At 55.2% G+C, this 12,136-nt stretch overlaps 1 protein-coding gene across 1 annotated transcript; it reads left to right on the forward strand.

The window, feature by feature from the left end:
* The first annotated feature begins 837 nt into the window (after positions 1 to 837).
* LOC101108295 (tubulin alpha-3 chain) lies at positions 838 to 11,945 on the forward strand. Its single transcript, XM_027956898.3, is given in 6 exon segments — positions 838 to 904; positions 8,160 to 8,382; positions 8,856 to 8,911; positions 8,913 to 9,005; positions 9,097 to 9,777; positions 11,562 to 11,945. Coding segments are annotated over 6 exon segments (1,353 nt in total). The 5' UTR covers positions 838 to 901; the 3' UTR covers positions 11,859 to 11,945.
* The last annotated feature ends 191 nt before the right edge of the window (positions 11,946 to 12,136 follow it).

Consider the following 12,136-nt stretch of genomic DNA (forward strand, 5'->3'; position numbering starts at 1 on the left):
TTGGGAGAGTAGTGAGCTGAGGCTATCCAGCCCCCCTTCCAGGAACCTGGGAAATTCCATGGGTCCTTCAGCCAAGGTCTGTGGGTGGGTTAGTTCTCTGGCCTCGTGCAATCACCACCTGTGAGGTCTCCTGTCCCATCTTCCCAGTAAAAAATGGCCAAGCTAACCCACCTCGGCTGCCAGTGTATACCCGCCCCCACTGGTAGGTACCCAGGCCCACTGGCCTGGCCACCGTCAGCCCTTCTTCACTGCAACTTTCCGACGTCCCTGTCCCCCTGCCCAGCCTAGCCTCGCCCTCCCACCCACCTGCCCTGCTTTGATCCTTGGGAAACTCGGGATACTTGGAGACCCGTGCCTAAGTCCCGTCCCTGAAGGCGGAAGTGCCCCCACCAGCTCAGCGGCACCGCCTTCCGGGAGCCTGTCACGTGGTCGGCAGCACGTGCCACCAGCAACAGGCTGCCAACTGAAGAGCGTTTCCACGTGTCTGCCAGGCCCGCAAACCCCCTGCAGGGACCAGCCCTGCTTCTTCTCGCGCCCCGCGCCGCTCCGCAGTTTTCAGATGAACCAGCGGGGTCTGTACCGCGGGCCCGTCTGCGCCCTCCGCGGTGGCCCAGGAGGCGCCAGCGCGCAGCTTCCTGCCGACGCAGAACAGGAGCCGCTTCCCGCCCAAAGTGAAGCCCAATGAAACGCGAGTTCGCCCGGGAGAACTGGCCAATCACCATTGCTGTCCTGGCCGGGGTCGGGGTCTGGCCCCCAGAGCGGTCGCAGCCAATGGCCATCCTGCGGCCGGCGGCCGGCGAGCCAATCAGGACACGCAGTGCGGGGAAGCGCCTCGGCAGTTGGGCGCGTGGCGTCGGACTGAGAAGAGGCTGAGGAGGCTTGTGGCCCGGGGGCGACCACCATGGTAGGGGCCGGAGGGGCCTCGGGGCAGGCCTGGGCCGCTGAGGGGCTGGCGGGACGGGCGGCGGGCCCGGGGGCCGGGCCTGGGCCGCTCAGGGGCTTAGGGAACAGGACTGGAGGGTGGCGGGGCCTGGAGGACGGGCGGCGGGGCCGGGGGCCGGGCCTGGTGGGACAGGGGGCCTGGGAGACAGGCCTGGGCCGCTGAGGGGCCCGGGGAACAGGACTGAGGGTGGCGGGGCCTGGAGGACGGGCGGCGGGGCAGGAGGGACGGGCCTGGCCGGGCGGCGGGGCCGGGAGACGGGCTCAGGTGGCGGGATGGTGTCTGGAGTGTGCCGGTCGGGGGCGGGCGCGCGGCTCACTTCGCAGGTGCATACATGGCTCCCAGCCTCGCCCATCCAGACTCTTGCGTCTCCAAGCAAAAGCCGGGGGGGCTGTGCCCGAGCGCTCTTATTGGTCTGTGTGTGAGCTCAGAGGGCAGCTACGGAAATAGGCCTTGAGATATTGAGTGTGTGCTGAAAAGAAGTGGCTCCCTCGGTTAGATAGGGCTGTGAGGTGTTTTGTTCATTTATTTTATTTTATTTTTTTGCCACTTTCAGAACAACTTTTAGTTTTTAAACTTCCAGTGCATCTGTGTAATTGCTCCATTAACAGCGATGTTGTTGTTCAGTTGCTAAGCTGTGACCCATGGACCGCCGCCTACCAGGCTCACCTGCCTATGGGGTTTTCCAGGCAAGAATATTGGAGTGGGTTGCCATTTCCTTCTCCTGTTTTGTTCATTTAAAGCAAAACCAAGCAAACAGGAATAGTGCTTATATTCCCCTTTTCTCACGTCTGGTTTTTTCAGTGTTCAAACAGCCCGGCTCCCTTCGTGTGCAAAGACCTACGTCCCTGTTTACCAGTTGTTGCCTAGTACTCTAGGGGTGACGGCGTGTCTTGAGCCTGTTTTGAATCGCTGAATGTTTGGGTATTTTCCAGTCTTTTACGCGTGGAGGAATCTGTGGCTGCAGTGTTTCTCACTGGTGTATGTGGGGCCCCAGAAGTGAATGAGACAGAGTTTCAGATTCCCTTTCATCACCAACACATATATGAGAATTCTTGTTTTCCCGAAGCAGGGTTAGGCTTCTGCCCTCGATTTGTTCATTTTTACGTTCTCAAGTCGCAGGTTTCTAGTTAACTGTTGAGTTATTAATGGCATTAATAATCTGCACACCCGAGGAAGGCAGCCAGCACCCATCACTGCATGTCCTAGACCAGTCACCTGTGGAGAGAGGCCGGGATGGTGCCTGGCAGGGCTTTCCCTGGCCCAGTTCACGTCTGCCTCGCTCCCGATTAACTGAGACTGATGTCATCCTCCTCTTCTCATCCCTGTGGTAGCTTTCAAACTGAACAAAGTTCGTCACTGGATTAATAACTCACACTAACCTGTGCACTGTCCCTTTGCAACACTTGGTTTTGAGGTTTCTCTTCTTGGTTATTGAACACCATAACATCTAGCTGCTCAAAAACATTTATTTCTAGCAGTGAATTATTCCAAGTATAAAGGAAAGGTATCCTCTGTTACCTGACGGGTATAAGGATGCTTCAGGATTAGGAGTTTGTGCATTAAGGGCAGCTATTTTTAGCAAAGGCTGTGTCTTGAATAAGAAAAATTCAATGGTTAACACTTTTAGAAGAGCTATTCAGCCGTTGTTTGTTGGTGTAACAGGGTTTTCTCAAGCTGAAATGTCAAGTTCACAGTACTTAGTTTAACCAACAAAATTCGGAAATGTGGTGATGGGGAGGTGGTGGTGAGTTGGTGTGATATAACCTGACGTAAATTACACTGAAGTCCAATAAAGCGTCAGCCATTGCAGATGCCTTCCCTTTGTGTTAGAAGGGTTTATGTCTCAAGATGAATTTAATGGGAATTACAGCAACAAACATGTTTGTAAAATCCTATTTTCTGCACCTAGAGGCTCATCACAAAGTTGAGTACCTTCTGGAGAACCTGTTTGGCCTCAGAGGGTGATGTGTTTCTGGTTCAGCACTGCAGTTTGATTGGAATCAGAAAGAACTAGAAAATCAGCTAGGATTTGGCCCCTTTTCTTTCACGTACTAAGGACAAGACCAGAAGCTGAATTTCTAGCCTTCCAGACCTTCACTCGTAAGAGCTTGGAGTTTAAAAACCTGGGGTGTGATCATGGTTGGTGGGAAAATAATACGTGTGTTTAAAATTACCTGTCTCATGATATGGCCATTCTGATGGCCCATTTTCTCTTCACTCGGGTGATCTTTTTTTTTTTTCAACTTTGCTGCACTGCTTTTAGGATCCTAGTTTCCTAACCAGGGATTGAACCTGTGCCCCTTGCAGTGGAACCTGGAGTCCTAACCACTGGATGGCCAGAATTCCCCAGATTATCTCCTTTTGAATGAGCTTTAGTAGTGTGTGTAAGGAATTTATCCATCTCAATCTGTATCAGTAGTGAAATCCTCTTTTTCCTTCCTGATACTGGTAATCAGTCTTGTCTTTTTCTGGATAAACGTGGCCAGGGGCTCATCAGTTTGGTTGTTCAGCTCCAACCAGGTGCTGGTTTCATTGACTCTTCTCTGGGTTTTTTTCCCCTCTTTTCTGTTCAGTTTCTTTTCTTATACATGCTTTTTATTGCCTTTTTTTTTTTTGGCTTTTTATCTTACATTGCTTCTTATACTTACTTTTTTTGTCTTCACAACTTGGATATTTGCTGTTCTAGTTGATTAAAGCAGAAGCTTGCGTGCATGCTAAGTTGCTTCAGATGTGTCTGACTCTGTGTGACCCCGTAGACTAGCCTACCAGGCTCCTCTGTCCATGAGGTTCTCCAGGCAGGAATACTGGAGTGGGTTGCCAGCCCTCCTCCGGGGCATCTTTACAAGCCAGGGATGGAATCTGAGTCTCGTGTCTCCTGCATTGGGCAGGCGGGTTCTTTACCACTAGCACCACCTAGGAAGCCCAAGAAGAGTTTGTAAGACAGGAAAAATTTTCCTCTCTGGGTTCTTCTGGTTGGTCTAACGATCAGGTTAACAGAAGACCGATTAGCATGAGGAAACCAAGTCTCACTTTATGTATGTGGAGGTCCCGTCAGCATCGGGCCTGAGGAGTGATGAAAGCAGGCTCTGTATACCTCTTTTCAGACAGAGAACCAGTTATTGATGAAGATTTGAAGAAAGAGCAGGGTTTTTGCTGGGGGCCGCAAGACAGTGAAGCAGTAGCAGAGCCTGCTTCTGCAGCTTTCTCAGCCTTAACTCCCGTCTCCAGGGACCACAGCACCCTCCGTCCTCCCGACAGGAGCTTTGCACCTGCTTTCAGGGGACAAAGGAGGGTCAGCGTTTGCTGCTTCTACCGTCTGGTCCTCAAGGAATGTTAATTAGAAGCAATTAGCATGCCTCCAGCATGTTTTGGGGTGGCCTGCCCCGAGCTCCGCCAGCTGTTTCTCTTGTAAATATTCATTCATCTGACTGCGCTGGCCTTCATCGTGGCACTTGGGCTCTTTAGGTGCAGCATGTGGGATCCAGTGCCTTGACCAGGGATTGAACCAAGCAGGGCAGAGTCGTAGCCACTGGGCCACCAGGGAAATCCCTCCATCAGATTTTACAGGTACACACACAGACACACACACACACACCCCACACCCCCTCCTCCCCGCCCCCCGTGCTCAGTGGTAAAGAAGCTGCCTGCCAGTGCAGGAGGTGCAGAAGACGTGGGTTCAGTTCCTGGGTCGGGGAGACCCGCTGGAGAAGGGAATGGCAGCCTGCTCCAGTATTCTTGCCCGGAGAATCCCCTGGACAGAGGCACCTGGTGGGCTGCAGTTCACGGGGTTGCAGAGTGGGACGCAGCTGAGCGCGTGCGTGCGTGCACACAGATGCAGCACATGGGCGCGCGCTTCCCTCTGAGCGCTGCTCTAGGTTTCGCCCACAAACGTTGCACGTCATGTTTTCATTTTATTCCTTTCAAAATAGTTTCTCATTTTCCTTGTTATCCATTCCCAAATATTTGGGGACTTCACAGACATTTTTGTGTTAACTCGATTTGTAATTTAACACTAGTTTCAGAAAACATATTCTGTATTACTTGAATTCTCTAAGAGTAAGACCTTTACTACGCAGTGCTGGGGCTTCCTTGGCAGCCCAGTGATGAGGGCTCCGTGCTTCCAGTGCAGGAGGCGTGAGCTCGGCCCGTTTAGGGAGCTAAGATCCCACGCGCCCCTGGCACGGGCAGAGACGAAAAGGTGCCACAGTGTGTTGAGGTTTTGAAAGCACCGAACTGCAAGCTTTTCTTTCACACACACTGATTAAGCTGCATCGGGCCTCAGTGCTGCGTGCGTGACCTTTGACCTTCCCTGGGGCTTGTGGGACCCTTTTTTTTTTTTTTTTTAGTTTGGCATGCAAGATCTTTATTTGCAAGTGTGTAACTTGGCCAGGTTTAATATCGACATGTTGATCACCCGTGAAACCATCACCTCAGTCAAGATAATGAACATATCCATCACCCCCCAGGTACCTGGTGAAAAAGAAGTGAAGTCGCTCAGTCCTGTCCATGGACTGTAGCTCACCAGGATCCTCCATCCATGGCATTTTCCAGGCAAAAAATACTGGAATGGGTTGCTGTGCCTGCCTCCAGGGGATCTTCCCACCCCAGGGATCGAACCTGGGTCTCCGCATTGCATGCAGGCTCCTTAAACTCTGAGCCACCAGGAAAGTTACCTCACATCCCTTTGTAAATCCTCATTTCGGCCTCGACCCTCTGCCTCCTCCGCTTAGCCGTGCCTCTGTGTCTTCTAGGATTTTATATGACGGTTTTGGTTTGTTGCGTTAATTTGTCATTGTTGTTTGGATCCGTTCACTCACTGCTATGAGATTCACCCATGTTGTCGCACCGCAGCTGCGCTTGATTGCTGAGCACTTCCGCGCGCGTGTGTGAAGTGCGCATGCCGGCAGCTACCGCTCCACCTGCTGAGCCCGGTCCCGCGCGGCACAGCCACTGCTCCCAGAGCTGCCCACCGTCGAGACCTCCTTAGTGTATGATCTGCTGGGAACTTTTTGTTGTTTTATTTTTTATATAGTCTTTAAAGGTTACTCTCCATTTATGGTTATTAAAATACATAGAGTCTGTTATTAATCACATCCAGTGTTTTTCATTTCAGACTTTTTCATAATTGGCAATTTGATTTAGGTGTTTTTTTATATATCAAATGTTTTTCTCCTTATCATGCTCATTTTTCCTGTACTTCCTGAGGCATATAATTCTACTAATTCTGTCATTAATCTACTAATCATCTGTCATTTCTGGGTCTTTTTTTTAAAGGTTTTATTTTGTTTTGGGGTATACCTGATTTACAGTGTTGTGCTAGTTTAGGTGGACAGCAGAGGGGTTCAGCCATTCACGTATGTGTCTCCATTCACCCCCAGACTCCCCTCCCATCAGGCGGCCGCCTGACACTGAGCAGAGGCCTCTGCTCTGCAGGAGTCCCTTCTTGCTGCTGAGTCGCTTCAGTCGTGTCTGACTGTGCGACCCCATAGACGCAGCCCACCAGGCTCCCCCGTCCCTGGGATTCTCCGGGCAAGAACACAGGAGTGGGCTGCCATCGCCTTCTCCAGTGCATGAGAGTGCAAAGTGAAAGGGAAGCCGCTCAGTCGTGTCCGACCCTCAGCGACCCCATGGACTGCAGCCCGCCAGGCTCCTCCGTCCTGGGATTTTCCGCACGAGTGCTGGAGTGGGCTGCCATCGCCTTCTCTGAGTCCTTGTTACCCGTGTTCAGTGCAGCAGTGGGTAGCAGGCGTTAGGAGTTGTACATTATTGGACGTTGGATTGTTTCGGCTTTTCTCTTAGCTGTTTCTCGGCTTTCTGTTGGGATGCTATAAATATACCTGGGAAGAGTTTGATCCTTCTGCGTGCTGCTCTTAAGCTTTCTTGGGTGGGTTCAGGGCAGTCTTTAGGGGCGGCCTCACTCAGCCCCACTGCTGAGAACCACCCCCCCCCCGCCCCGGAGCTCTCTAGCTTAGGACGTCTTCCTGCCACAGCAGGTGTGGGCTCAGCCCCTCCCTGTGCCGAGCAGCCAGTGAGGGCCTGGGCCCCCGCTGCCCCGGGCCCCTCGGCACAGCTGTCTCTCCTCCAGCACCAGGCTTTCCGCTGCCTTGGCCTCTCAGCACGGGACCCCCCACTCACCCCGGGCGATCCCGGGGCTGTGCTCGGGGCTCCTGTCCCAGCTGCAGCCTGGACATGCTGGGACCTCGGCCGGGCTCGCCTTGCTCCCTGCTCAGAGGACTCGCTCACTGTTCTGTGCGGCCTGTTGTCTGATGACTGAGAAGTGTTATTTCATACACTGTGTCTGATTTTTGGAGCCACTGGTTACATCAGGTTGCTAAATCCAGCCTTGGGTGGAAACACACTGGCTCGATGCTGATTCTGTGTAGGTTTTTGCTGCTTTTTACTGAGTGTTGGGACGACGTTTATAACGACTGTATTCCTCTTCACAGTTCCGGTCTGTCTCCGTGCTGGATAGGCAGGTGCTCAGACAGAAAATGACTTCCTCCTTTTGCATTCCAGTCCCCTGTGATGAAAAGGACATGTTTTTTGGGTGTTAGTTGTAGAAGGTCTCATAGGTCCTCATAGAACCATTGAAGTTCGGCTTCTCTGGCGTTAGTGATGAGGACGTACACTGGGATTACCGGGATGTTGAATGGTTTGCCTTGGAAACGAACACAGATCATTCCTTCATTTTTGAGATTGCATCTAGGTACTGCGTTTCAGACTCTTGTTGACTGTGAAGGCTGCTCCATTTCTTCTGAGGGATTTTTGCCCACAGTAGTAGATACAATAGTCATCCGAATTAAACTCGCCCTTCCCCATTCATTTTAGTTCACCGATTCCGAAAATGTCGATGTTCACTCTTGCTGATCCTGTTTTGACCACTTCCAATCGCGTTGATTCGTGGACCTAACACTCCAGGTTCCTCGGCCATGTTGTTCTTATATCATCAGACTTTCCTTTCACCACCAGACTCGTCCACAACTGGGCGTTGTTTCCACTTTGGCTCAGCCTTTTCATTCCCTCTGGAGCTATTTCTCCGCTCTTCTCCACTAGCATGTTGGGCTCCTATCAACCTGGGAAGCTTGTGGGACAAAGTCTGACAAGACCCTAAGAAACCAAAATATATTAGAACTATTAATTTAAGAAGTCAGGTACGTCTGCGTGCCACGCAGAGAGCACTGCCATGTCCCCGGGCCTCACTCTGCTCTGCTTCCAGCGCGAGTGCATCTCCATCCACGTGGGGCAGGCGGGCGTCCAGATCGGCAACGCCTGCTGGGAGCTGTACTGCCTGGAGCACGGCATCCAGCCCGACGGCCAGATGCCCAGCGACAAGACCATCGGCGGCGGCGATGACTCCTTCAACACGTTCTTCAGCGAGACCGGGGCCGGCAAGCACGTGCCCAGGGCCGTGTTCGTGGACCTGGAGCCCACCGTGGTCGGTAGGTACCCTCCCGCTTGGCAAGGGAAGCCCAGAACCTTCATCAGGTGCCTCCAGTCAGAAGCCCGACGTAGTTTCCGAGGGGAGCGGCCACCCAGGAGACGCCAGACAGTCGCCCCAGAGCCCGGGAGACCCAGGCCACGGGGTACCCGGGGCAGTCAGGCCGGCATCCGTCCAGGGTGGCAGGACCGTCCCAGGGACGCCCGGGGTGGAGCGGCAGGTGTGGGCGAGAGGCGCAGACAGAGCCGCCTGGGTGCTCCTGTCCTTTGGGAACCGCCACGCTGGGGCTTGTTCCGGGCTGATGGACCCTCCCGGAGCCGAAAATGGCAGGTGGGGCGTGTGTGTCTGGGAGACTCCTGGGAGACCTGACCCCCGGGCTGGGAGGAGCGGCGCCGGCCTGCAGACAGGCGGGTCCCGGAGCCGGCCACGGGGGTGAGACCGGCGTCCTCCAAGCCCGGCCGCTGTCCCCCGCAGACGAGGTGCGCACGGGGACCTACAGGCAGCTCTTCCACCCGGAGCAGCTGATCACCGGGGAAGGAAGACGCGGCCAACAACTACGCCCGTGGCCACTACACCATCGGCAAGGAGATCGTCGACCTGGTCCTGGACCGCATCCGCAAACTGGTGAGGGGGGCGCGGGGGGCTCCCGGGCAGAAGGGGAGGCCAGGGCTCTCGGCGGCGCGTGCGGCCCGGCTCACGCCTCTCCCTCCTGCAGGCGGACCTGTGCACGGGGCTGCAGGGCTTCCTCATCTTCCACAGCTTCGGGGGCGGCACCGGCTCGGGCTTCGCGTCGCTGCTCATGGAGCGGCTCTCGGTGGACTACGGCAAGAAGTCCAAGCTGGAGTTCGCCATCTACCCGGCGCCCCAGGTCTCCACGGCCGTGGTGGAGCCCTACAACTCCATCCTGACCACGCACACGACCCTGGAGCACTCGGACTGCGCCTTCATGGTGGACAACGAGGCCATCTACGACATCTGCCGGCGCAACCTGGACATCGAGCGGCCCACGTACACCAACCTCAACCGGCTCATCGGGCAGATCGTGTCCTCCATCACAGCCTCCCTGCGCTTCGACGGCGCCCTCAACGTGGACCTGACCGAGTTCCAGACCAACCTGGTGCCCTACCCCCGCATCCACTTCCCCCTGGCCACGTACGCCCCGGTCATCTCGGCCGAGAAGGCCTACCACGAGCAGCTGTCCGTGGCCGAGATCACCAACGCCTGCTTCGAGCCGGCCAACCAGATGGTCAAGTGTGACCCTCGCCACGGCAAGTACATGGCCTGTTGCATGCTGTACCGGGGGGACGTGGTCCCCAAAGACGTCAACGCGGCCATCGCCACCATCAAGACCAAGCGCACCATCCAGTTCGTGGACTGGTGCCCGACCGGGTTCAAGGTAGGCTGGGCGGGAGCGTGTGTGCGGCTTTGTGCCCCTGGCCGGCCCCGGGGCGGGGTGCTAACCTGCCGCGGAGGGTCCCCTGTTCCAGGGCAGCTGGGCTGCAGGGACAGCAAGGTTAGTAATCAGTGTGTTAGATGCCTTGGTCTCCATCCGTACTTCACGTACCTTTACTTCTTACAGCCGTGGGCTCGTGGGCCAACGTTCCTAGTATCTTACACTTCAGACAGAGGCTGAGACAGCCTTTACAGCCGAAGGGCCTCAGGGGCAGCGACGGAAGGAGGGAGCTCTCAGAGACCTCCGACTGCAGGCCTGCCTGTCCTCACGTTTCCCCGCTGCTCGCCCAAGAACCTTGTCAGAGCGTGTGGCTTCATTCTGTGATAGAAACAGTGGGTTCCGATTCCCCGCCACTTCAGTCGCCAGTGGTCCCTGAAGCTTAGGCAGCATTCGCGTGCCTGCAGAGGATCTTCTGTCCATTAAGCAGCACTTTCTGTGGGGCCAAGGGTGGCTCACTGCTGCTTCTCCAAGCCAGGCCTGGAGTGCCACCTCCACACAAAACCACACTAATAACGAAGCGGCTCCTCCGACTGTGTCTAGTGTCACCGTGAAACGTCTGCCCAGAGAAGAGCATCCTGAATTCGAAGCCAAGTCCCAGAATGTCCCACTTGAGACCCGCGATCACCAGGCGCAGTGCCTGGCCACGCCTGGGCCTGTTAACCCTGCGCCCTCTTCCTCGTTGAGTCGTTTTTCACAAGCAATCTGCGCTAGATAGAGTCTGGATCCTGCGTCTGAGCCCTGATGGGTCCCTTCAGTGTCTGGGAGTTGCCATCCCCAGGGTCTTTGCAGATTGAAAATAAGGATAAATAGCAGCGTTTTCCCATTTTAAATATCAGAGCTTGCCTCTGACCACACCCACGTTGTTGCACCCACCTGGCCTCAGCCCCACTTCAAGACCCCTTGACACGGCCCAGCTGAGGGTTTACGACTCCCAGGGATAAAGTGTGTATGTAACAGGTTTCACCATTCTGGAAATATCCACGAAATTAAACCTCCCATAGATGTTTGCAGGCCTCCAAGGTTAGGTTATAGGTTGGGGGTGAAAGCTTTTTTTTTTGGCCATGCCACAGGGCACGGGGGAATCTTAGTCCCTGGGCCAGATACCAGCCCCTGGCCCCCTGCCGTAAACCACGGCATCTGGATGGCTGGACCACCAGGGACGTCTTTTTTCTTCCATTCTTGGTTTGAGGAAGTTTCCTTTCAGTGCCCTTATTTTGACTTTTGGAAGGCAAGGCTGCCACCCAAGCCGTTGTCAGCTGGGCAGCGCTGTGTGGGGTGCCTGGCACTGCCCAGGCTTCCCCTCCTGGCCGGTCTGTGAGCCAGAGGGGAGGCCAGTCTGTGGGGAGGTACAGGTCACACTGCTGTCCCCACGGAAGACAGTTCACCCCGACGGTGTCGAATCCTCACTTGTGAGTCTGGGTGTGGCGTCACGTGTTGACGACCGTCTGTCACCATTTTCCTGGAATCTTTTCCCACGTTTGTATTAGGTTTTCTCATTATAAAAGTGTGTATGTGGCAAGATATTTTAGTCATGCAGAAGGCTGAAAAGCTCAAGTCCCTTCTAGAAGTGGAATGTGGGATATTAAACTGGCAGATCCTGCCGAAAAAGAGAGTACCCGTTCCTACAGGGCGTCGTCTGAAGTGGGTCCATGGCCCCCATGTTTAGAAACGAGCTACCGTTTCCGAGGCCTCACTCCCAAGTTGAGCATGTTCTCTTTCTCCGGCAGGTGGGCATCAACTACCAGCCCCCCACGGTGGTCCCGGGGGGAGACCTGGCCAAGGTGCAGCGGGCCGTGTGCATGCTGAGCAACACCACGGCCATCGCCGAGGCCTGGGCCCGCCTGGACCACAAGTTCGACCTCATGTACGCCAAGCGCGCCTTCGTGCACTGGTACGTGGGGGAGGGCATGGAGGAGGGCGAGTTCTCGGAGGCCCGGGAAGACCTGGCGGCGCTGGAGAAGGATTACGAGGAGGTGGGCGTGGACTCGGTGGAGGCGGAGGCCGAGGAAGGGGAGGAGTACTGAGGGGGGGGCGCGGCCGCAGCCCTGCACCCGGTCCCCCGACGGCCCCTTCACAGATGTTTCCCTATTAAAGTTTCTCAGTTAAACCTGTGCTTGGGACAAGCTCATCTGTCTGCAGGAGTGTGGAGGACCCCCCGCTGGTTTTCCCGTTGAATTTGCCATTTCCCAGGCTTCTCTGTTGGGACAGGCGGCCTAAGGCATAAGGCCCTGGGGTTGGAGTGCAGAAACCTCGGGTCTGCAGAGGGTCCACAGTCTGGCCCTGTGGGTGATGTGGCCGCTCA

This window comes from Ovis aries, chromosome 17 (assembly GCF_016772045.2).
Source record: "Ovis aries strain OAR_USU_Benz2616 breed Rambouillet chromosome 17, ARS-UI_Ramb_v3.0, whole genome shotgun sequence".
NCBI lineage: Eukaryota > Metazoa > Chordata > Mammalia > Artiodactyla > Bovidae > Ovis > Ovis aries.